The sequence below is a fragment of the Psammomys obesus genome, unplaced genomic scaffold (assembly GCF_907164565.1).
Source record: "Psammomys obesus unplaced genomic scaffold, mPsaObe1.curated_primary_1811, whole genome shotgun sequence".
Classification (NCBI taxonomy): domain Eukaryota; kingdom Metazoa; phylum Chordata; class Mammalia; order Rodentia; family Muridae; genus Psammomys; species Psammomys obesus.
Window position 1 is genome coordinate 11318237 of NW_026596085.1, and position 25648 is coordinate 11343884.

Below are 25648 nucleotides of genomic sequence, written 5' to 3' on the forward strand. Positions count from 1 at the left end.
TGATCTCAGTAGCCGCTCAGCTGGCAAGAGGACTCATGGGGAGAACACCGCCCTGGAAGGGCCCAGGGATTCCATCCCCGCCTCAGGCCTAGGTGAAGGCGTCCTGTGGACCGCAAGGGAGCCGGAAGGGAGGAAGTAGAGGGTGGGGCAGGGTGTGACCCCTGGTCTTTGTGACTTGGTGTAGTCTGAGTGCCAGGGTTGTCTGTGTGACCCTGACAGGTGCGTGGGAGATGTGGAGCAGGAGCGCAAGACCCCGGTGGGGGTCGCAGACATTTAAGGACTAACCCCGACGCATGGCCCGCGAGGTCCGGGGCCTTAGTCCCCGCCCTCGTCCCCGCCCAGGCCCTGGCTTCTTCTTGGATCGCAGCACCGGACTGGATCCAGAACTCAAGCTCAGTGTGAGTGCCAACAACTGCATCCGGACTGATCCGGTATCTCGAGTGACCTCTGTGCGCCGTCGCCGACACCGAATTTCTCTTCCGCGCAGCCCTCAGCTGCCCCCGCCTACGCGTCCACGAAGCCCTACACCGCGAGCCGGGCGCCGCTCAGCAAGCCGCAAGCCGGGCCACCAGCGCCAGGGGTCTGCACAACGCGCCGCGCAGGCAGTGCCCGTTGCCAAGGGCGACTGCAAGACGCTCAGCCGCTCAACTCGCTGCAGGAGCGCAGCACCGCGCGCTTCTGGGCGGATCCCAGGTGAGCGCTGTCGGTGGGCAGACAACGACGGACTTGTACTTGCTACGGACCAGGTCCCCCCCCCTGCGCTCCGAACCCGCCCCACCCCCCTCCGAATGGAACCCCCCCACGACCTCGCTCCTTTAGAACCACAGAACTTTCCCAGCCCTACCCTCTCCACTTGCCCCCGTCCACTTTCACCCCACCCCGCCTGTTCAACCTTCTTCCCCTCACCTTCCCACCTCCCTTCAAACTCCGTAATTGCCTCCCCTTCCTGACCCTAAACTTGTGCCCCAATTTGTGACCTGTCTCCCTGCTTGACCTTCCTTTCTTAGCTCCACCCCCGTATTCTGCTTTTGACTGGTTCCCCCTAACTCTGCCCCAAATCTGTCTCTTCAACCCCAGCCTTATTTCCTTACCTGTGAGCTGTCCCCCTACTCTAACTTAGCCTTCTCACCCAGACCTGTCCCCCACTGACCCTTCTTCCCATCTCACTTCTCACTTCCAGATCATGACGTGTCCCCCTAACCCAGACCTCCCTTCCAGACCTGCCTCCCAAACCCCGGGTCTCTGAACCCTTGCTCCAATGGGTCTGTCTGACTTCGCCGCTCTTCTCGGCAGGGTCTGGGTGTGAGATACGCGAAGGGGGCATGGAGAACGGCGAGAGGAAGAAGCTGTCTTCCACTTCGTCCGATGGAGATAACAAAGAAGAAAATAGTCTGTACCTTTGTGTTCCGCCTTTGCGACAGCCTTACTCGAAGGACCAGGCATGGGGGTTGGCGGTAGTGAAAGGAGGTCCATATTCTGCTGCCTCTTGGGCTCCTGAGGCTCCTGGGGATTGTGTTGGACCTGAGAGACTGTTCTGGTAGTACAGTGAGAAAGTCCTTTATTCTAGTGGGTTCCTGCACTTGCCCTTCAGATACGGTTCACACTCATCGACTAAAACCTAAATACCTATAAGTAAATCACATGTCATAGATGGGTGTACATTTAGCTTTAGACGGTAAAGTTCAGGCTTGCCAGCCGAGGCCCTCCCCATCTGCCACCCGGCTGGCATTGGCCTTGCAGCTTTGGACTATTCTGGTGGATGCTGCTAGTATCATTCTGCAGCCTTTATTTGCATTCTTCTTACATCCATGATGGTGGAATATTTACTCTAGATCTAGGCCATTATTAATAGTGAGTCTAAGTAGTTTGCAGGTATTTCTTGTACATTCTGATCACCATCTCTGTGTCCGATCAATGTGTTGCAAATACTCATGAGCGTCTGTGGCTGGGCCATCACAGTCTTAATGATTGCTTCCTTAATCTTAACTTCTAAAGTTTTGATTGGTTGCTTGGTTTTGTTTTTCTTTATCTATCATCTATCTACCTACCTACCTACCTATCTGTCTATCATCTATTTGTTTTTTCAAGACAGGGTTTCTCTATAGAGGTCTGGCTGTCTTGCAACATGCTCTGTAGACCAGCCTGGCCCCAAACTCAGAGAGCCACTGCCTCTGCCTCCCAAGTGTTAGGGTTAAAGGTGTGTGCCACCACCACCTGGCTGGCCCCTTTTCTTTTTGGAGACAAGATCTCACCATGTAGAGTGTACTGGCTATCCTGGAACTTATTATGTAGACCAGGCTGATCTAGAACTCACAAATATCCCAACCAACCTCTGTCTCCCCAGTGCTGGGATTAAAGGTATGCACTATATATTCTGGCTGGCCTGGAACTCACTATGTAGACCAGACTGGCTTTGAACTCATATAGATCCACCTGCCTCTGCCTCTCAAGTGCTGGGATTAAAGAATGCATTATAACGCCCAGCCATGACTTTCTGGTTTTAGTGAGGCCTAATTGTTGATTTTTTTCATATATAATGAGAGCCCTTGTATCTTAATGAGCCTATCCACTTTCTTCCAGAAGATAAAACCCTTTTGTTTTTCTTTCCTTTTTCAAGCTTTGCCATTCCACTTCTTATATTTCAGGTCTGCCACCTAGTGGGATTGAGGATAGGACTGAGAAAGACATGGTACTCTCATCCCAAATTTGAGTATTCAGTGACTCAGCTTCTGAATGGCAGTGTCTCTTGGGGTCAAAGAGATGAAGGTGATCTTTGGGGCTATCCCTTCTGCTGTCCTAGTCTTTCTGCTCATCCTTTTCCTCTGCCAGTGTTTTCACTGCAGATACTTTATAATGAAGTACTCTGAGCTTGTCTTTCAAGGTTGCTTAGGTTCTCTTGGACTTTTAAACTACTGGGTAAATTTTAGGACAAGATTACCTTATATACATACACATAGCCTTCTGGGGCTGTAGTTGTTATGTTGAATTTATGGGTCAATTTGGGGGTGAATTAACATCTTAATATTAAATGTTTGAAACTGGAACATTCAGTTATCTAATTCTTCTCGGCAGTGGCTTATAGATTTTGTTGTGCAGATGTACAGTAATTCTTTTGCTGGATTTACTCCTATATACTTGGTGTTTTTAAGTGCTGCTATAGATGACATTTTAATTTCACTTATGTGTGTTGTGTGTCTGCCTCTCGCATACTGGGACTAAAGGCATGTGCTACAAGAAGGATATCTGTGAGTTCAAGTCCAACCTGGTCTACGGAGGGAGTTTTAGGACAGCCAAGAGCTGCACAGAAAAACTTTGTCTCAGGAAAGAAAGTTTTTAAGTGTGTGTGTGCGTGCATGTGTGGGTGTATGTGTGTGTGTACACAGAAGGCAGAAGAAGGCTTCCGATCCCTCGGAGCTCAGATTACAGGCATTTGTGAGATGCCTTATAACATGGGCACTGGGATATGAACTCTGGTCCTCATGACTGAGCAGCAAACACTTTGAATCACCTCTCCAGCCTATTGGTAAACAATTACCAACTATTATGGGATGTTTCCTTCTGCATCTGTTAGATCGTAGTGTTAATTTTATATATTAATATGGTGGATAGTGCTAAGAGCTTTTCAAACACTAAACCAACTTTGCATTCTTGGAATAAACTCCATTTGGTACTGTTTTGGTTTTCTTTCTTCCTGTCACTGGATTTAATTTACAAATGTATTAGTTAGGGCTTGTGCCTGTTATTGTGAGAGAGATCAGTGTGAAGTATTCTGTCCTTGTAATGTCCTTGCCAGGTTTTGATGTTAAACATATAGCTTCATGGTTTATATAATTTTTTTAATATTTGGGTAGACTAACTTATGCTGTCTACACCTCGAGTTTTTCTTTGGAATAATATTTAATTTTGGAATTAATATCTTGAATGTAAATAAGATGATCTGGATTTTCTATTTCTTTTATGTTAGTTTTTAATATGTATTTTAAAGAAAATGTCCATTTCATATGAATGTGGGCATGTAGATGCTAAAAAGTCTTATTAATATCTTAATATTCAGTCATTGGCAATGCCTCCTTTTTCATTCTTGATGTCGCTAATTTATGTTTTATGTATCTCTTCTTAATCTGCCTAAATAAAAATTCATCATTTAAAATTTTTCTTTTCTTTTTCTTTCTTTCTTCATTCCTTTTCTTTTTATTCTCCTCAGCATTGGACTCTAACTCAGAGCAAGTGCCTGACCACTGAGCTACAGCCCCAGTGCCCCCCAAAATGTTCCATATATCCAACTCTTGCTTGTGTTAATTTTCTCTAGAGTATTTTTCACTTGATTAATTTTGCTCTTACCTATTATTTCCTTTCCTCCAGCTGCCTTGAGTGGAATTGTCTTCTTTCTACCTCTTGGGCTGGCATAAAGATAACTTTCAAAATGTTTCCTTTTCTGAAATGTGCACAGATTTTCCTCTTATTACTATATTAACTGCATTGTTATGTTTTGATATATCATATTTTATCATAACTTAATTCATGTTATTTCCAAATTTACATTTGTTTTGTCCTGAGCGTGCTACTAATTTTGGCGCATTTAGAGAACTTCTGCTTGTTTTTACGTACTCCTGGTTTGACTTGGTAATTGGCAGGAAATTCAGCCTCTGTTTTATTGTTGGCCGTGACAAATTATCTAACAAAACAACTTAAAAAAAGGAATTATTCATTTGGCTCAAGGTTTAAGAGGTTCAGCCCATCATGGCTGAGAGTGTCAGGAGGCAGAGAAGGGGGAATCACAGAAAGAGAGCCAGGCAAGATATAGTCCTAGAGACCAGTGACCCTAGTGACCAGACACAGTCACCACAGACACCCAGAAGGTCTCAATCTACATCACGGTAAATTCTTATAGATATGTTGGTGCTTGGAGGATGAGCCTTCATCTGTCTGTGTTTAAGTGAGGTGTCAGGTGTCATCATATCCATATTGCTGGATTGTATTGCTCCTTCGTTTCAGTCTTTCGTCTCCCCAAAGAAGCAGATTCAAATGCACCAGTCTAGCTGTGTCTTTGCTTCTGTCAACTTGTGTTTCTGTTTCGAAGCCATATTACTAGGTGCATATACATTTAGAACTGTTGTGTTTTCTGACCAATTATTTTTATTGTTTGTTGATAATTTCATATATGTATGTAATGCTTTCTGATTACGCTCTCATCTCCCTCCAGTCTCTATCAATTCCCTGCCCCCTACAAGCCCCTTTCCCAGATTCATGTCTCTTGATTTATTCTGTGACCCATGAAGCTCAGCCAAGGCTGTCCATGTGATCATCAATTTGGAGTCACTCACTGGAGTCTAGGTGGGCTCGCCAATGGATAGACAATTAAGGGGCAATAAGTCCCCACACCTCAGAATCCGCCCTGAGACAATAGTTCATCCGTGACGTGTGGGGCCACTAGAACCTGTCTCTGATTGTTCACAAGATTCGATTCTGGCAACCCAAACCGGTGTGAGTCTGTGATTGTTGTGTCTTGCTCAGAGGTGAAATTTTGAAATCCTTTCCCATAGTGTTGCCTGAGCTTTGGGATGGTGTAAATGTCATTTAGGGCTGAGCAGTCAACTTCCCAGCGCTTTGAGCACATGAGTCTACATTTGCCATTCTTGGCTAATCCTAGAATATGTTTCTATCCCCTCGGCTTCCCTCGAAATAAGTTTTACAATTGGTTTGTTCATATCTGGATCTGCTTGGCCACACACTGTTCTTCTGTCTTTTAGCTTTGCTCTGGCATGGCCCATCTTCCTAATTAGGTTTTCAGGGTGTGGACTTTCTGCCTAGGCTATCCCCACCCAGTGGGGAGCCTTATGTTGACCTTTGTTCCATGCTGCTATCTTGTATTTCACCTGTCTGTCTTACCCTTGAATGCGCCCTAGATCTGGAGAGGACAGCTGTTGCCTCAGCTGGATTTTGCTGGATGCCTTGGACGGGTACTTTCACCTTATCCTAGCTTGCTTTAAAAAACAAAAACAAAAACGTTTATTTTTCTCTCATACATTACATCTCAACTGTAGTTTCCCCTCCTTCCACTCCTCCCAGTCCTCCTCATTTCCCCTGTCCCCAAGATTAACTCCTCCTCTGTTTCCCTTAAGAAGGAGGAGGAGGAAGAGAAGAAAAAGAAAGAAAGAAAGAAAGAAGAAAAGAAGGAAGGAAGAAAGAAAAAAGAGAAAGAAAGAAAAAAGAGAAAGAAGGAAGGAAGGAAGGAAGGAAGGAAGGAAGGAAGGAAGGAAGGAAGAAAGGAAGGGAAAAAAAGAAAAGAGAAACAAACAGCAAGCCTCCCAGGGATATCCACCAAATACAGCCTAACAAGATACAAATATACTGCGCACAAACCCTCATATCAAGGCTGGGTGAGGCAACGTAGTAGGAGGAAAAGGGTCTCAAGTTTAGGCAAAAGAGTCAGAGGCACCCCCACATACACACACACTCCCATTGTTAGGAGACCCACAAGAACACCAAATTACACAACCATAAATTATATGCAGAGGATCTAGCTCAGACCTATACAAGGTCTGTGTTTGTCGCTTCAGTCTCTGTGAGCCCCTATGAGCCCTGCTTAGTTGATGCTGTGCTGTGGGTCATATTCTTGTGGTGTCCTTGACCCTCTAGCTCCTACAATCCTTTCTTCTCCTTTTCCCCAAGTTTCCCCTGCCTCAGAGTAGCGTTTGGCTGTGGGTCTCTGTATCTCCTGCTCACTTTCTGTTGCTGTCCTTGGTGGTCACCCCACAGCACCTCCAACATGCTGGGCTCCCCGCTGTAACTAGGCTACACCTCGCCAATGACCTCTCCTGGAATCTCTTTGGGGTTACTCCCATCCTGCCTCATCTCGGCCGTTTTTCACCACCCTTCATGACTTCAAAACTAGTAAAGCTAGTACCATGTGGGAAACTCTTGCCCAGAACCAAGTTCAGTGGGCAGCTTGAGGTGCAGCCTTGGACCTTGTAGTGATCCTGAGGAAAATCTTCCCAGATTTTGCCTCAATAGTGCTGGTCTCTTATTAAGCACAGCTCGTTTTTGAGCCCCAGCCAACCCTGTTCCAGGAAAGCAGTTTGCTCTTAAGTGGTGCTGGTCTCTTCTTAGTCACAGCTGAATCTTCAGCTCCAGATTACCAGAAACAACATTATTCTTTTTCTATCTTTTTTTTAAAAATAATTTACTTTACATCCCAATCTCAGTTTCCCCTCCCTTCTCTCCTCCTAGTTCTTTTTCCCCACTCCCCCACATCCACTCTTTGTCCATTGCTCTTCAGAAAAGGGGAGCTCTCCAATGGATATCAACCAGCACTGGTATATCAAGTTGCAGTAGGACTAGGCTCATCCTCTCCCATTGAGGCTCGATGAGGCAGCCTAGTAAGGGAAAAGGGTTTCAATAGCAAGCAACAGAGTCAGAGACATCCCCTGCTCCTACTGTTAGGAGTCCTACATGAAGACCAAGCTACACAACTAATATATGTGCAGAGAAGCCTAGGTCAGTCCCATGCAGGCTCCATGGTTGATGGTTCAGTCTCTGTGAGCCCCTACAGATCCAAGTTAGTTGATTTTCTGGGTTTTCTTTTTTTGTGTGGGTTTTCTTGTGGTGTACTTGACACCTCTGGCTCCTACAACCCTTCCTCCTCCTCTTCCAAAGTATTTCCCAAGCTTCACCTAATGGAAACTGTTTCCATCATTTTCTGGATGAAGCTTCTCTGATGACGACTATGATAGGCTCCTATCTGGCAAGTGTAGCAGAATATCATTATCAGTGTCAGGGGTGGGCTCCCTCTCATGGGGCGGGTCTCAAGCTGGACCAGTCATTAGTTAGCCACTTCCTCAATGTCTGCTCCATCTTTCCCCCTGCACATCTTGTCGGCACGACAAATTGTAGGGTGAAGGTTCTGTGGCTGGTTTGGTGCCCCAACCCATTCATTATAAGTCTTACCTGGTTACAGGAGTTGGCCGGTCGAGGGTCCATATCCCCTACTGCTAGGAGTCTTAGCTAGGATCACCCTCATAGATGCCTGGGAGTTTCCATTGTCCTAGGTTTCTAGCTCATCACAGAGATGCACCCCCAATTCTCTCCAAGTACTAGCTCCGTAAGTCTTCCCCCTGCTTGATTCCTCTTGTTCCCACCCAGCCTCCTCGCCTGTCCATTCCCTCCACCCCTCATCTACCCACAAGGTCTGTTCACCCGTCCTCCATTGAGCCCTCTTTGTTAGCTTTTTTTTTTGCATCTGTGGTTATCCTTACTTTATGACTAATATCCACGTATTACATACTATATAATAAGTACATACTCTGTTTTTCTGGGCCTGTTATCCCACTCAGGATGATTTTTTTCTAGTTCCACCTATTTGCCTGCAAATTTCATGATGTCCTTGTTTTTAACACCTGAGTAATACTCTGTTGTGTAAATGTACCACATTTTCTTCATCCGTTCTTCAGTTGAGGGACATCTGGGTTGTTTCCAGTTTCTGGCTACTACAAATAGAGCTGCTATGAACATAGTTGAGCAAGTGTCCTGTGGTATGGTGAAGCATCCTTTGGATATATGCTTAAGAATGGCATAGCTGGGTCTTGAGGTAGATCCAATTTTCTGAGAAACATCTATATTGATTTCCAAAGTGGTTACGTAAGTTTGCACTCCCACCAGCAATGGAGGAGTGTTCCCCTTGTTCCACATCCCTCGCCAGCATGAACTATCACTTAAGTTTCTGATCGTAGCCATTCTGACAGGTGTAAGATGGAATCTCAAATCGGTTTGTATTTTCCTGAGGGCTAAAAATGTTGAACATATCTTTAAGTGCTTCTTGGCCATTAGAGATTCTTCTATCAAAAATTCTGTCTTTAGCTCTGTACCCCATTTTTTAATTGGATTATATTTATTCTGGCTATTAGCCCTCTATCAGATGTAGAGTTGATGAAGATCTTTTCCCATTCTGTAGGCTGTCATTTTGTTCTGTTGACAGTGTCCTTTGCTTTACAGATGCTTTTCCACCTCATGAGGTCTCATTTATTAATTATAGATCTTAGCGCCTGAGCTGCTGGTGTTCTGTTCAGGAAGTTGTCTCCTGTGTCAATGTGTTCAAGTCTATTCTCTGTTTTCTCTTCTGTCAGGTTTAATGTCTCTGGTTTTATGTTGAGGTCTTTGATCCACTTTATCAGCTGATAAACATCTTCAATGAAGTGACTGGATACAAAATTAACTAAAAATAATCAGTAGCCCTCCTATATACTAATAATAAACAGTCTGGGAAAGAAATTAAGGAAACAACACCCTTCACAATAGCCACAAATAATATAAAATATCTTGGTGTAACTAACCAAACAAATGAATGACCTGTATGGCAAGAACTTCAAGTCTTTGGAGAAAGAAATTAAAGAAAATATCAGAAAATAGATTTCCCATGCTCGCGGATCAGTAAGATTAACAATAAAAAATGGACATCTTACTAAAAGCAACCTAAAGATTCAACGTAATTCCCATAAAATTCCAACACAATTCTTTATAGAACTTGAAAGAACAATACTCAACTTTTTATGGAAAAACAAAACAACAGCAAAAAAAAAACAGGATAGCTAAAACAATCCTTTACAATAAAATATCTTCTGGAGGTATCACATCCCTGATTTAAAGCTGTACTACAGAGCAATAGTAATAAAAACTAGATGGTATTGCATAAAAACAGAAAGCATCTTTAACAAATAGAGCTGGTCTAACTGGATGTCTGCATGCAGAAGAATGCAAATGACCCTGAACAAAACTTAAGAAACCAGATTCTAAAAAGTTTTTATTTATTATTATAAATATATTATAAATTTATTACAGTTTATTCACTTTGTATCCCGGCTGTGTATCCCTTGTCTCCTCCCAATCCTACCCTCTTCCCTCATCTCCCCCTCTGCCCCTCCCCTAGTCCACTGATAGGGGAAGACCTCCTCCCCTTCTATCTGACCCTAGCATATCAGGTCTCATCAGGACTGGCTGCATTGTTTTCCTCTGTGGCCTGGCAAGGCTGCTCCTCCCCCTCCCCAAGGGGAGGTGATCAGAGAGCCAGCCACTGAGTTCATGCCAGAGACAGCCTTGCTCCCCTTATTAGGGAACCCACTTGCATGCTGGGTCTGTGGGCTACATCTGAGCATGGGTTTTAGGTCCTCCCCATGCATGGTCCTTGGTTGGGGTATCAGTCTTTGCAGGGACCCCAAGGCCAAGTTTTTTCGCTCTGTTGGCTCCCCTCAAGGACTTTCTATCTTCCCCTTCTTTCATACAATTCCATGCATTCTGCCCAAAGTTTGGCTATGAATCTCAGCCTCTGCTTCTATACCTCTATCAGTAGAGTCTTTCAGAGGCTGTCTGTGGTAGGCTCCTGTCCTGTTCCCTGTCTTCTCCTGCTTCTGATGTTTATTGCGTTTGCCTTTTTGAATGAGGACTGAGCATCTTCCCTAGGGTTTTCCTTGTTGTTTAGCTTCTTTAAGAGGTTTATTAGATATTAGAATGGCTACTCCAGCTTGTTTTCTGGGTCCAAAGAAACAAGACTCTTAATTTAAAATATTTTTAGTTAGCTGAGTTAGGTGTGGCAGCACATGCTTTAATCTCAGCTCTTGGGAGGCAGAGGTAGGAATACCTCTGTGAGTTTAAGGCTAGTCTGGTCTACATAGTGAGTTCCACTATGCAGAGAAATCCAGTCTCAAACAAACTAGAGGCAGGAGCTGAAGCAGAGACCATGGAGAGAGTCTGCTTACTGACTTGCTTTCCACGGCATGGTTAGCTTGCTTTCTTACACAGCCCAGGACAACCTACCCAGGGTTGGTGGTGTAAATAGGTTATTAATACTTAGTATTTATTAATAAGTAATTCAGTGGTTATTATTTAACCTGCTATTGCAGAAATAAAAGACACAAACACCTATTAGATTTTTAATAAGCCTTAATGCACCTGGGGCTGGAAAGATCTTAAACCCCTAAGCTACCTTGTTATCTCCCAGCCACACATCCTATCCAAAATTCCCATAAACACCTGTACATGCTCCATTTGGGCTGCTTCTCTCCATCATGCCAACGCTCAGAGCAAGCTCCTCCCAGGCACATGCTTCTTGTTCGTGCTAACCCATGGCGACCTGATCCTGTCTCTTTTCTTCCTCCTCTCCTGCAACTCTGTTCAATGATCCTTCTGCCCTTCCAAACCCACCAATCTTGGCTCCACCTACCTCTCTTTTGCCCAGCCCACCTTAAGAGAATGTGACGTCATTCTCTTATGTTGTTTCTTGCTGATTTGGGGACATAGAATGCCTTTTGGGGGGCCCAAAGGAAATTGGAAAAACAAGTAAGCTAGTAATAACATTTGTTGTGCAGTCTCTAGATGTTGAGAAATTGTAGGCTTAATCGAAGTCCTGTTTGGAATAGTCTGAAAGGCTGGACCAGTTGGGATCAACAGCTTTATTTGAAGCCATCCTGGAAGCAAGCTTTGCCAGAGCAGCAACTGAAGCAGTCTGAGGCATTAGGATGCTGGAATATCTGGTGTCATTGGCTCAGCATCCTCCAGGATGAATATTGCCAGGTCTGACCCAGCTTTACTGGTGTTTGGTTCTTTTGCTCTAAAAACATATAGTTTCTCACAAGTAATATACAGTTCTAAAATTATATCTGTATTGTTGATGGTTATACTATTTACTATTGACATATCTTTTTAGTTAGTCAGCAGTTATTCCTAAACCGGCTGTATACCCAAATCACCAACAGAGAGACTGGGATTTATTTAATTAACCTAGAGCACAATGCTGGGCAATGATTACTCCATCCTAAACCTCCAAACTTGCATAGTTTCCTATCATTTAGATTTTACCCATCATACTTGCTTTTAGTCATATCTAAGGTCCGGTCCATCTCTCTACGTGGTTCCAAGACCTCTTCCCCAGATTCTCCTCCTCTTCCCATTCACCTCCTTCTCCTCCCGTCTCTGGACCAGGATGTCCCACCCTATCCTCTCCATTGCTCAGCATTGTGGCTGGTTGTTTTAATTGACAATGTAGAGAACAAATGGTGGCATGTTTACACAAACTTGAGATAATTCACAATTCAATGTCTGGATTAAAACCAGATAGTGGGGTAGAGGGAATCAGCATTTGAATGAACAAGGGTAAATTGTATACATTCCAAAAGAACATTATACCAACAATGTATGATGTGCAGGATGCACAATTAAGGATGGTTTTCTTCTACTCTTTGTTTAAGCATGTCTTTCTTATAAGCTAGTTTGGATTGTGATCAAATTGTAAGATAATTTTTGTTTATACCATATATAGGATGGCATGATGAGACCTGAGAACTTTGTAGCCAAGGATTTAATGGCCCTGTATACTTGAAATTCTGACTGGTCTTTTTTTTTTTTAAGATTTATTTATTTATTTTACATATGAGTGCTCTATTTGCATGTACATCTGCATGACAGAAGAGGGCACCAGATCTTTTTGTAGATGGTTGTAAGCTACCATGTGGTTGCTGGGAATTGAACTCAGGACCTCTGGAAGAACAGACAGTGCTCTTAACCTCTGAGCCAGCTCTCCAGCCCCTGTCCCAGTCAGTTTTACAGATATTCCAATATGGAGGCATCAGGGATCAGCATATACAATACCTGTTTGGACTTTTTGATTTTTCTTTTCTTCCTGTCAATAGCCAAGATCTTCAGGAGGGCTCCCTCTGTCAAATCTGATCCTTATCACTTTGGATATAATCCAAAGCCTTTTCTTTTTTCCTGTTGATAAAAACAGAAAGCCTCTCTCCCAAAATAACATAGCCTCTGTCCTCCAGTTTGAAGTCATCATAAGTATAAATTGGATTTAATTTAGCAGTCCAATTTTTGTCTAGGTCTTCTATATTTTGACTTTCCTCAAAGGGGACAAATACTATTACCATTGAATATGTAAACATTCAATGGTTGATAAATTAGAATAAGATTGTATGGAGTTTAAATATACTCTTACAGAGATATAATCATTAATTTTATTGAGACAGGTTTTTCTGTGTAGCCTGGGACTTCCTAGATTTGTTTTGTAGATTAGGCTGGCCTTGAGCTCACAACCTATAGTCTTGGTATCCCAAGTACTCAGATCCAAGTCATGTATTTGATCAATTAGATTATTTTGATTAAATTATAAAATTAATTAATTCACGGTACTCAGAGTTTATGTTCTCCTGTGAGATCCCCAAATCTAAGGAGACTGTTTGACTACTCAGAGCATACATTATTTATTTTGTTATCTACCAATAATTGTCAGAAGCATGCAGACTGTTCCCCTTGCCCTTTCCATCCTGTCTGTCCTGAGTGGGGATTGGTGGAGGTTAACCTTTTAGCTGCCATTGTGGGTCTTTATATTTTAAAAGACAGTGACTTTCTGACCTACCTCGGTTCTGCACAGCTTGAGGCTTAACTGTGGGGTGTCAGGAGCCAGTCTCATCCACACCAGCTCACACTGCTGCTCTGTGAAAGTCAAGCCCAAGGGCTTCTGTGAGGCCGTGGAAGCATGTGTGCCAAGCTAGTATGCATACATGCATTCCAAAGTGCACAAGTTTGGGGGGAAAATACCGTTCATAAGGGACTGTGGGCATCCCTCCCCCCATTTCAGCAACAATACTTTCAAAGGAGGCCTGTGTCTGTCTTAGCAGCCACCCATAATTAGGTGGGTCCCAAGAATTGTCTAAGAACAGAGAGCAAAGGGCTAACTCAGGGGAGCCGGGAGCCATCGAGACTGTGACTCTTTATTCCCCTCACCAGACAATACTGAAATATAATTTTTAAGGGTGTGGATAGTATGAAATACGGTTGGGTGCCATCTGTTGTAGATTTATCATTAATATTGATTTCATATGATTATTAAATGCACCTGAACCTCTTTCTCCCATGATCCTTCTGCCCTTCCAAGCCAGCAGACTTTAGCCATGTCTACCTCTCTTCTGCCCAGCCTAGGTATAGGCAATTTTATTGGCCAATTAGGGATAATTTGGGAGGCAAGGTATCACTTGGTGTACTTGACCCTAGGGTTAAGTTTATTAATCCTGTGTACAGAAAGCTCTTGGATTAAAGGTGTATGCTAGGATTAGGTGAACCACACCATCATCACCTGTTTACAGAATGTTCTTGGATTAAAGGCTCACCCACACCAAACAAGAAACAGGGTTTTACAGTTCACCATTCTGGGGTTCACCATGGGATCAAATATCCTGCAACAGCTGGTTTTCAGAGGACCCAAGTTCTATACCTAGCACCTCCCTAGCAGCTAGCAACCATTTTTAATTCCAGTTTCAGGGAAGCCATACTCTGGCCTCGGTTGCCACTGCATACATACACACTCCATGGTGTATGCAGATGTACACAACAGCAAAACATTTGTGCACCTAATTTTTTAAAAAACACTTAAAAGAAAATGCTCCCACAGACTTGACTCCAGGCCAATCTGATGAAATTGAGGTTCCCTCTTCCTAGGTGACTCTAGTTCATGTCAGGTTGACAGAAACGAACAGGTACACACCTTTACATGGGTTCCAGAGTTGAAACTCAGGTTTCCAGACTTTTGTAGCAAGTGTTTTTACCCCCTGAACTATCTGACCAGCCTGGCTCTCTTCTGATTTTTTTTGTTTTGTTTTGTTTTGGTTTATTTTATTTTGGTTTTTGTTTTGCTTATTTTGTTTTGTTTTTGATAGAGCTTCTCTCTGTAGTGCTGCCTTTCCTATTTTATCTAAATTTTAAGTTTATTGTGGTGAAGTTCGAAGTCACCTCTGTCAGTAGGGAAACACAGCCCTCACCTCAGAGGGACAAGAGATGGTTTATTCTGGAGCCAAATGTGAGTGACCATGGATTGAGATATACCTTTAGGTTAACTCACATTCTGTGTTCCGCTTGTGGAAACAGTTGCATGAAATATTACTAGTTACAAAACAAAGTTAAAAACTGAGGTGTTTGGAAAATACATTGGCTGGGCCATGGGTAGGCAGGTGTCAGCAAAACAGGGAAAACTCTGCTATAGGTTTCAAATGACACCTGATGATATTTTTAGATTTAGAGTGTTGGAAGCCAGTGGTCTGCTAAGAACACATTTTAAAGTTTTGATTATCTTAAGGATGTTGGGTCAGACACATGTGAGCAACAAATGGCATCCATAGAACTAAAAAGTAGCCCAAAAATAATTAGGTTCTGGTCTGCAACGTTTTAACTCTGTGTATCTCTAGTCATTTGGCCTTGGAGAGTCTTTAACACAGATACAGTTTCTGTCTTTCCTCTGCCTTCTGGGAACTTTAGTTCACGCCTCTCAGTTTTTAAATCCTGGCACTCCTGTAGACAAGGAAGCATTTCAACTTCATATTTTCCAGCAGTTGCAACTCCCAAGTATGTTGAGACTGGTATGTGACACCACTCCCAGCTTTGAATCAATGTAGCCTATTGTTTTTTTCAAGACAGGTTTTTCTGTGTAGTCCTGGCTGTCCTAAAACTCACTTTGCAGACCAGGCTGGTCTCAAACTCAGAGATCTGCCTGCCTCTGCCTCCTGAGTACTGGAATTAAAAGTGGGTACCATGCCTGGATCAGTCATTATTTTCTGATAGGTGTTTTTATAACTGGGAATTTCTTTATAGACACAGCTTTAACTATATCACATCAAATTTGAAATTTGTTGTTTTAGATGTCTTTAGTTAAAAAGATAAGGAACTTTACATCTTGGATTTTTTTTTCTGACCCATAGATTATTTAGATGAACATTTGCTAATCTGCACATATTTGGCCTTTAATGACTGTTCTAGAACAATAATGAATGTATCGGCATTGAGCAAAGTGTGAGGTTCTGCTGGTCATGTCTGTTCCCATGGGCCTTTGTGTTCATTCCATCCATTACTGAAAGCCAAGCCCTAACTCTGTGACTACAGGCTTCAAGATTTCTCCTTGTTTGATAACCACTGTTCTGTGCATTTCGAGCCATTATTATTTTTATTCGATCATCCCTACTGACTTGCTTTCCTTGCACCCCTTCCTATGCGCTCCTGTGCCCTATTCTGGTCTCCATCTTCGTAGAGGACTTTTGCCACCTCTGGCTAGGGCTTCCCTAAATGGAGCCCATCACTCTACACCTTTCCATGTCCAAGTGGTGTATTTGTAAATATGGTTCCCAGTCTATGGTTTGCCTTTTTGTTTTCTCAATAAAATAGAAAAATCTAAATGTTGTGCATGCTGTGTACATTTTTGTACACGTGTGTGCATGTATATATGTCCGGAGGCCAGAGGTCACCCTTGGGTATCATCCCTCAAGAGCCATCCACCTTGTTTTGAGACAGGGTCTCTCCCTGGGGTTTGGGGCTTACTGATGGGCTAGACAGGCTGGCCAGCAAGCCCCAGGAGTCCACTTGTCTCTACCTTCCCAGACCTGGAATTACAAATGCACAGGCACTAAGCATGGTTTTATATGCCAGTGCTGGTATATGTTCTCATGCTTGGAAGGAAAGCACTCATCTTAGGGTTTCAGTTTCTGTGAAGAGACATCATGACCACAGCAACTCTTCTAAAGGAAAGCATTAGGCCTGGCTTATAGTTCAGAGCTTTAGCCCATTGTCATCGTGGAGGGAAGCACGGCGGTGTGCAGGCAGACATGGTGCTGGAGAGCTAGCTGAGAGTTCTCCATCTGGATTAGCAGCAGGAAGAGAGTGAGACCTCAAAGCCCACCTCTGGTTACACACTTCCTCCAGCAAAGCCACAGCTACTCCAGCAAGGCCACATCTCCCGACAGTGCCACTCCCTGTGAGCCGATGGGGACCATTTTCATCCAAACCACCACACACTTTACCAACTGAGCTATAGCCCCAGCCCCAATGCATCTGAATTTTGACAGTTGCAAATTTGTCAATGTCAACTTTTACTTTGTGTGTGTGCCATCTCAGAATTTGTGCCTAGGTGGAGTCAAGATGTTTTCCTCCTGTGTGTTCTTCTAGAAGCTTTGTGTGGCCTTTTACATGCTTCAGAATAAATTGTAAGCGTCTTGTCATTTAGGATCTAGCCCTTTCCACCTGGACGTGCAATGCTTGTGCCCCTGAGTTCTCTTTGTGCTTTACTTTAAGTCTGTGTATCTGGTACCTGTGGATTTAGGGTGAAGAGAGCCACTGGGGAAGCAGGTGGGCAGGGTTGGATTGATGCTTCAATCAAATAGCATCAATGGGGATCAAAGTAGCCTGGGTAGATCTGTGTAACACTCGTTCTTCAAACTCTACTTTTGGGGGAGTATTTAGCGTCATGCAAGCTGCTGCATGCCCCACACGAGACAATCAACAACTGTGGACAAACTACAGCCCAGCTAAAATCCCACACTTGGGATTAAAACAAAAACAGAACTGAGTTTACAAGGAAACCAAAACTTCCATTACAGATCTGTATGTTTCAGGGAAGCAGTCGCTGTGAAGACTCCACATTAGGGCCTGGGGAGAGAAGGGGAAGCTGTGAGGGATGTGAGGAGGGGAATGCTGGTCAGCTAAAGGCCCATGCTGCCTGGAGGAAAGACTTGGTGTACACCACAGGCATGGCCTGTGAGAACCCAGCAGATATTGAGGGGCAAGGAGCAGGGAGACCTGGGACACTCAGTGTGCCTATGGGAATGACTGATATCAAAAGATTGCCGAGAAAAGCTGGTGTCAGGGAGGGCATCCAGAGGAGAGGAGACCCTGGGGAACATCCTCCAGGCAGGAGAGAAGATGGCCACTGAATACATGCCATGGACTCAGGTGGAGATAATGGGGAGCTGAACATTCTCTCACCGCACATTAGAGACATAGGGAGAGAATCAAGACTCTCCAGTGCAGGCCAGACACGCAACCTTTTGATACACCTACCTCTGCCTCCCAAGTGCTGGGACTATGGGATCAAGACTACCCAGTCCAGAGGCAGGTGCAACTCTGTGAGTTTAAGGCTAGCTTGGTCTACATAGTGAGTTCTAGGATGGCTGGTGCTGTGTAGAGAGACCCTGTCTCAACAAACAAACAAACAAACAAACAAACAAACAAACACTACCCAATGCCAGAGTGGCTTGGGACAGGCAGGGAGAATAAGAGCATTTGTGGAGTGAGGTGTTGAAGACTGGAGAAAAGAAACAAGGGAAAAGAAGGCTGAGAATTACAGGGGTTGGGGAGCTGAGTGGGCAGAGGCAGGTGATGATGAAGCCTCCAGATGTGTCTGCTGTCAGGGTTGGGGTGACTGTTCTGAGCCACTTGCCCTTTCCTTTGCCTTGATGTCTGTTTCTCTTTTGCAGAATTAAAACAAGGAATTCCCCAAGATTTGTCTTCTTCCCCCAAATTAGACAGATACAAAATAGCAAGACAATTAACAGAAAAAGCCATCAAGGTAAATGTGTTTTGGGACACATGGGAGGGGGTGCTATTTTTTTTTTAATGGGAAATTATTTTGGAGTTTCATTTGGGTATTGGCCTGACTGGATGACTTCCTCTCGTGTGGATATGATGTCAGTGTCGCTTTTGACTTTGTCTCCTGTATATGTGCCCTGTGAACTTTGTTGGTGGTGGACATTCAGATGACTTCAGAAGACATATCTTCTGTGGCTCATATATTTCCTGTGGGTACCAGAACCTAGCTCCAGGCATCTTTTGAGTATTCTCCTGGGTAGGGTCATATCTTCCACTGGGACAAGGTTAGGGGTCTCTGTTGCCTTGCAACACAAACGTATCTATAGAAAACAGCACTACAGTGTCTCTGTGTTGGGAACTGGGCTCAGTTCATCTCTGTTCACATCTCTTTGATGGGATCTGGGCTTAGTTCATGTTTCTATCTTGGGTCTCTGTGATGAGGTCTGAGTTCAGATTATCTGTGTGTCTCAGTGACAGAGTCTGGGCTATAGTGGTGGCTTGGTTTGCTGAGGAAGATCTCACTCACGTCTGGTGTCAGGCTAGCTGGGCTCATTCCCGAGTGCCCCTGCTTCCAGCTGTAAAGGAGTCAGAGGAGTCCCTCCCATGTAGTATCTCTACAGCCATTAGTGGGGGTATTCTGAGCTCCAAGACTCTGTCATGGATGCCCTGATGAGGTTAGGCCCCTTAGGAGACAGATTGACTATTTATCAGAGTCTACTGATTTCTGGCCTCAGTGACATCTCCTTCCCACCACCCCTGTTGTCACATTTGCGGGATGATGGCAGTGGTTGTGGTAGGATGTCCTGTTGCCTAGCTGGTTAGAGTCCAGAGAGGGTAACCTGTCAGGTCCATATGTCTGCAGCAGGACTACAGCGGCTCTGAGCCACTCCTCCGACCTGGCCCCCCTGCTGACCCTGCCCATCCCTGATCCTGCTAATGACTAAGTATAAGTCACCTCATTGCCTTCACCTAGTAGGTGGCTTGGGGTGCCCACATGTATATCAGCTTCCCTCCCATCAACCCACCCTGTGGCTACATGAAACCCCTGAGGCGTCACGCTTCATTAAGAAAAGTTTGTTGGCCACCCAGTTTTAAAGGCTGAAAACCAAAGCTTGAACTGCCCTGCCTATTTGGCTGTGCTGCACTGTGGCAGATGGTACCGTGGGCATGCGTGTGGGAGCAAAAACACACCTGACGGAGGAGACCAAAGGGAGACAGGGCCCTGGCTCGCTCTCTCATAACTGCTCACCGTGTGAGAGCTAGCTCACATGTACCCTTCCTAGGGCATGTCCCCGCTCCACACCCATGATGGTGACCCTGCCACAAGCGTACGAGGCCACTGGGGACATGTAATGCTCAAGTCCTATAAATGACCATTCCTTCCCTGAACTTTCCCTCGGCTGGGAAGACTGAGGAAGTATAGTTTCCTTCTCCCGCCGGCTGCCACCTGCCTGCTCATCCGCACACACAGCTAACCATCTCCAAGCAATGACCCAGGATTCCAGCAGCTTCTGGGCTAGCCCTGCCCTTTCCTCTATTCCCCATTAACTGGCTTGCTCCTATGGTTGGCTCAGCCTGCTTTCTTATGCAACTTGGGATAGCCTGGCCCAGGGGTGGCACTGCCCATAAGGCTGGACCCTTCCACATCTATTTGTCAATCAAGGAAATGCCCCCATGGGCTTGCCCACAGGCCAATCCGATGGGGGTATTTTCAAAATTGAGGTTCCTCTTCACAAATGACTCTAGCTTGTGTCAAGGCTGACATAAAACTAGCCGAGACACTCACTGGCCACACTGGGATTGTGTTATTCTCTAGAGCCACAGGCATCGCATAGCTGCGTGTCCCACCTATATTCTAAGTCTAGAACTCCTGAGTGGGGGCCACTGTGACAGCTGCCCAGGAAGTTCCAGCTTTCTAGGTCGTGTTGTGTCTGAGTGTGTGAATGGGTTTGTGACTGCCTCTGCAATCCCAACGATGAACATACACAGCACCACAACTGTGGGGATTATGTCATTGAGACACATGTGAGCACTCACACACATACCCTTCTGCAAGCTGAAGACAGGTGTTGTTGTCCCATGGTGCAGCCTGGTCCATTGTACTTTGGAAGCTCACCTCAACCCCTTTGCTGCTAAGTACTTCAGTTAAAACACTGCTGTTTTCAGGAAAAGAAGATTTTCTCCATCTATGGACACTACCCTGTCATCCGGGACACACTTCGAAGAAAGGGCTGGGTGGAGAAGAAGTTCCATTTCCTGCCCAAAACTCTTCAGAGTGCTGAAGGCGAAGGTAAAGGTCACAGGGGCGGAGTATCAGGATCACCTTGTCTCATAGAGGATTTTTGGTGTATGGCCAAAATGTCAGCCATGCTAGGCATGGTGACTCTCCATGCCCACTGGCATCTACCTGCAAATATCCACCACCCTCCCCACCTCCCACGTTCCAGGCAGCCACACTCCCACCACGGTACCAGTCACTTTTTGGTATCCCCATGTCCACACCCAGCCCTAGCCATTCTTCCTCCAGCTCCATCCCCGACTAGGGCCATTCCTTCAGGCTTGTCCTCCCTAGACTCATGCCCCAGCCTCTACTGTCTCCCACCTTGAGGGTCATCTGGCCTTCAGCACCCCCTCAGCCCTGGCCTAGCACAGCCCACGTGGAATGTTGCACAGGAGGTTGGGGGGCGTGGGCACATGTGGCCCCCAGCCATAGCCCTCAGAGAATACCTGCTGCCCCAGGGGAAGCCTTACTTAGAGCTTTTAGTAGACTCCAACCCTACAGGGAGTCTGATGAGGGACCCGGATGCAGTGGCGGCAATGTCTTTCTTATGTTTTCTTTGCAGATAATAAAAGTGCTGAGATCAAAGAAAACCAAGAATTACCCTTGGAGAAAATAGATGACATCCACGATGTGATGGTAGGCCCTGTGGCCTGGTGTTAGGGTATACCAGGGCCTTTCTAAGGCAGAGCACACGGGACAGAAGTGAGACTCCTGTATGGGAGCATGGGCCTTGGGGTAGCTGACTTCCCTGTATGCTTCTAGCTCCTACATCCCATACTGACTAGCTCAGATAAAGGCTTATGTGATGGTGGGCCAGGAGGGGCTGAGTGGTGGGGTCAGAGGCCCATGCATTACAGGATGGAGGCAGGAGACTGGCCAGGGACCAGATGGGGTCCCCAATAATGCAGCAGTTGTACCCCCCAGTCATCACTAGCCTGGCTTTCCTGAAACCCTCCTGTCTTCCATACAGAAGGTGAGGGGAAAGGTTAGTCCTAGGGTGGAAGTTTTGCCGTACATGCCGTTTAAAAGATCAGATATACAGAATGCCTGTGTGTGAATCACATCATAAATCAGTGCAAATAAATCAATAAAATGGAAAGAGAATTAGGAGCAGGTGGTCTTAAGAGACATTAGGTTTATGGGGTTAATTCCATTTTTATAGCCAGCTGTGTACTTAGTCTAGTTTACTCTTCTAGTGAGTACCAGAAAAGCTGGTGGGGAAAAGCTGCCTCCTAGGGGTTCTGGGAGAAAGCATCCTCTGGACCACACTCCTGGGTCTCAGAACACCACAGTCATCTCCAGTCAGCAGCTAGCCCATCTCTAAGTCCCACATAGATACGGGGGTGGGGGATTTCAAATTCACCTTCAGCCCCAAGTTGAGGAAAAAAGCAGCTGGCTTCTGGGCAGCAGACACCCCGTGTGGTTGTGCTTGTCCCCATTCCACCATGTGCAGCCGTCAGGAGTCACATATCCTCAGCTAAGATGGAACGTTCAGCAGCACAGTCTAGCTTCCGTCCCACCCCCAACTCTCAGCTGTGTCCCAGCATCTCAAAGGAGCAGAGCCTTCCCTGAATGCTGGATGTTGATAGACGGCTCTTCTTGCCAGTCCAGGTTGGTAAAGAACGAGATGCCATACCTCCTCTGGACTATCAAGAGAGACGTTGTGGACTATCACAGCCTGTCCTACGACCAGATGCTCAACCACTATGGGAAGACAGCTTCATTCACAACCAAGGTGGGTGGGAGGGCCTGGGGCCCAGTCTGAGTGGGTGGGCCATCTACACCCAGGATGAACCAGAGGGCCGGGTTGGGATATAGGGCACCCACCACCTCCTGTCGCAGCATGCCTACCTGCACTCCTGCTCTTCCCACTCTGTCTCTGGGTGCTGTCAGAGCCATGGAAAGCCCTCTTTCTCAGGGGACATGGGCCAAGTCAAACATGGGTCCCCAGTGAGCTTCACTTTGTGTGAGGTCCCTAATGCACTGCTCTCTCTCTTGAGATTGGACTGTGTCTAAACATGAGGAGTCTGCCTTGGTACGTCCAGGCCAACCCCAACACCTTCTTCCCACGTTGCTATGGCCTCTGCACCGAAAATGAAAAGCAGGAATTTTTGGGTGAGTGACCAGTGGCCTTCCAACACACCACACTTTCCAGGGGCCAGGACCACCATCTCTAGTCCATTTAGTAAGGGCCAGCCAAGAAACTTCCACAGGCATTGTTGGTGGTGTGGAAGGAGACACCTGAGTCTGATAGAGGTTGTAGAGCTAAGTATTCAGAGCTTGCCTCTGAGGGGACACAGGAAGCCCCCAGCAGCCCTGGCTCAGAGCAGCACCACCTACTTCTGATTTCTTCGTGGATACCTTGCTGCTCAGAACCTGGGCTCACCTCGAGCCTAGGTCTGCAGAATGCACAGCTACACTGTTGTGTGTTTGGTGAGTGAAGCAAGACCCTTCAGTAGAGGACAGCTCTATTGTAGATGGTCCAGGGTGTCCAGAGAGAACCTTTAGAGTCCTCAGAGGGTCCTGGCACTGTAGCAAGGGGACTACTGGGAATATCCCTCAGGTCTCTGAGCAGTTATGGGGTAGTGACAACAGAGAACAGAGGAGAAGGGGAGAGAATGGTGGCTGGACAGAGGAGGTGTCGGAACTGGGTGTGGACAGGTGGGTGAGCAACTGGGTGTGCTGGTTGAGGATGGCAGGGAGGCCCACGTGGCATGCTCCGCTGTCTCTCTGCTCCGGGTGGGCAGCGGGAGCGAGGCCTCGGTGTCCTTCCAGATGATTTTCGGCGCACAGTGGCTTCCAGCATCCTCAAGTGGGTAGTCAACCACCAGAATAACTGCAACAAAACCAAGGGCAAGACTAAGAAGGAGGAGGCCAAGAATGACGACTCCAGCACCAAGAAAGGTACGCACCTATGGGGCAGGTCCGCTGTGCCTAGTGAGTGTGGAGTCTCTGGTCAACAGTAAAGGTCTTTAGCTGGTTGGGTGAGGTCTCTATGGGTGATGGGCAGGTTTGGTGGTCAAATAGGCATGGGAAGGGAGCATCAATGCTTCGGGTTTCTCTCTAATTCCCACAGCCTATCTTCTGTTTGACTGTATAGGCTGAGACCTCAGTCATCCTATTTGTGTACCAGGCACCCTTATTCTGTGATCACGCTAATTCCTGTCCCCCAGGTGTAGTGTCTAGCCAGTGGTCACTGCTGTGACCTTCCTTATGGCCCCCGGAAAAGGACCACAGTAATGGTGGTTCCGTGCGGTGTGAGCACACAAGAAGTCACCTGGGTTTAAGGGTTTTGTTGTTGTCTGCTTTAATAATCCACCTCAGTTCCTATGCACCCCACTGTCAATGTCCCTACTCCAGAGGTACGTTTGTCAAAACTGTTGGAGAGTAAACTTTGGTGTGTTAAAACTTCTAAAGGATGAATTTGAAAAGTAGCTTGTGAGTAAGGCAGCTCCATGATGTGAGTAGAGGCTTTTGTGGGGTGGATGGGAGTTGGTTACAGCTGAACTGTCTAGGTGGGGACAGTCAAGCCATGTAACTAAAGGCCCCTGGCTGTGTATGCTTGGCTGAGATAATCCCTGAAACCCCTGGTCCTTTTTCTTGTCTCCACAGTTCTTGCTTTTTCAGGATGTCTACAGTGGAGACCTCACAGTATGCAACCTGTTCATACTGATGAACTTAGCAACAGGCTTTGAGGTTTCCTCCGTGCTGGCTGCTTATGGTTAGGGCTGGGTAGTTCACTGTCCCTGTGTGCTGGGTTCCTCCTACGTCCGTAGGAGTGTCACATTGTTGTTTTAATTTGTAACTCACTAGTGACATATGAAACCAAACAGCTGTATATCTTCTCTTGTGATATGTCTGTTTTGTTTTGTTTTTTTTTTTTTTTTTTAATTAGGTTGCTCCATTTTCTTACTAAGTTTCAAGAGTTCCCTGTATACTTTGGGTGGTGTTTCATATCAGATATGTGCAGATATTGTCTCCCAGTCTTGGCCTTGTTTGTTCATTCCATTAAAGATGGCTTTCACACAGAAGATAGTTTTACTTTTAGAATGTTATGAAGTTAGCTTGCCAGCAGTTTCTTATTTAATCTACTCTGTAAATCTGTGTAGGTCACTTGTTATATGAACTCTGAGTCTTGTTGTGAGATCCTGGTGGCCCTTCAGCCATAAAAATGAAGACACCAAGACTTTTTAATATTTCAAAGCCTAGACCTTAGTTGGGCCGACTCTCACCTAGCTCATCTAAGTTAACCCAACCACCTAGCCCCATTCAGCCACATGGCTAGCTACACCTCCAAGCCTGTAGTCACTTCCATCTCCTCTCCCATCTCCTGGTGAGAAGGGCCTTCCTCTCTCTTCTTCCTGGGTTCCTTTCTCCCCCTCAGGAAGTCCCGCCTTCCACTTCTCTTTCTGCCCAACTGTAGGCTGTCAGCAATTTTTATTATCCAATCAGGGATAATTTGGGAGTCAAGGTTTACACAATGCCATTTTGGATACATGAGAATTTGCTCATAGGACAATAAGGCTCTTGGGGACGTACGCAATTAACATTTGAGCACATAGTAGTTCCAGATCAGCCCCAGCAGCCATTGGTATTGGGAGGTGACTGTTGACACAGTTGGATTGATGACAACTACCATGGTTGTTACTGTTTTCTCTGCATTTGTGGCTCTCTCTCTCTCTCTCTCTCTCTCTCTCTCTTTCTCTGTCTCTCCATTGTTTTATTCTCTCGTTTTCCACCTTTTGTAGCATGGTCTTCAGAGTTCATGACCACAGCCAGGTTTTTCTACTGCCATTCATCCCATGAAGGTTTCTACTCCAGTGAGTCATGAGTCTTCATATTGTCTATAACTCTTTCTCTAATTTTGGGGAGATCAGTTTTATCTTTGACCTCACTTCTTTGGAAGAGCAGGAGTTGTTGTTTGCCTAGATCAACTTTTTTGCTTACCAGTTTTCACATGTGGAAGCCAGAAGT

At 45.6% G+C, this 25648-nt stretch overlaps 1 protein-coding gene across 1 annotated transcript in view; it reads left to right on the top strand.

Moving 5' to 3' along the window:
- The first annotated feature begins 1183 nt into the window (after nucleotides 1–1183).
- The window catches only part of Ttll8 (tubulin tyrosine ligase like 8), a 39022-nt gene continuing 14557 nt past the window's right edge, over nucleotides 1184–25648 (top strand). The window contains 8 exon segments of the mRNA XM_055627256.1: nucleotides 1184–1234; nucleotides 1236–1389; nucleotides 18282–18373; nucleotides 20560–20683; nucleotides 21237–21310; nucleotides 22281–22409; nucleotides 22675–22789; nucleotides 23450–23578. Coding sequence (XP_055483231.1) covers nucleotides 1184–1234; nucleotides 1236–1389; nucleotides 18282–18373; nucleotides 20560–20683; nucleotides 21237–21310; nucleotides 22281–22409; nucleotides 22675–22789; nucleotides 23450–23578 — 868 coding nt within the window.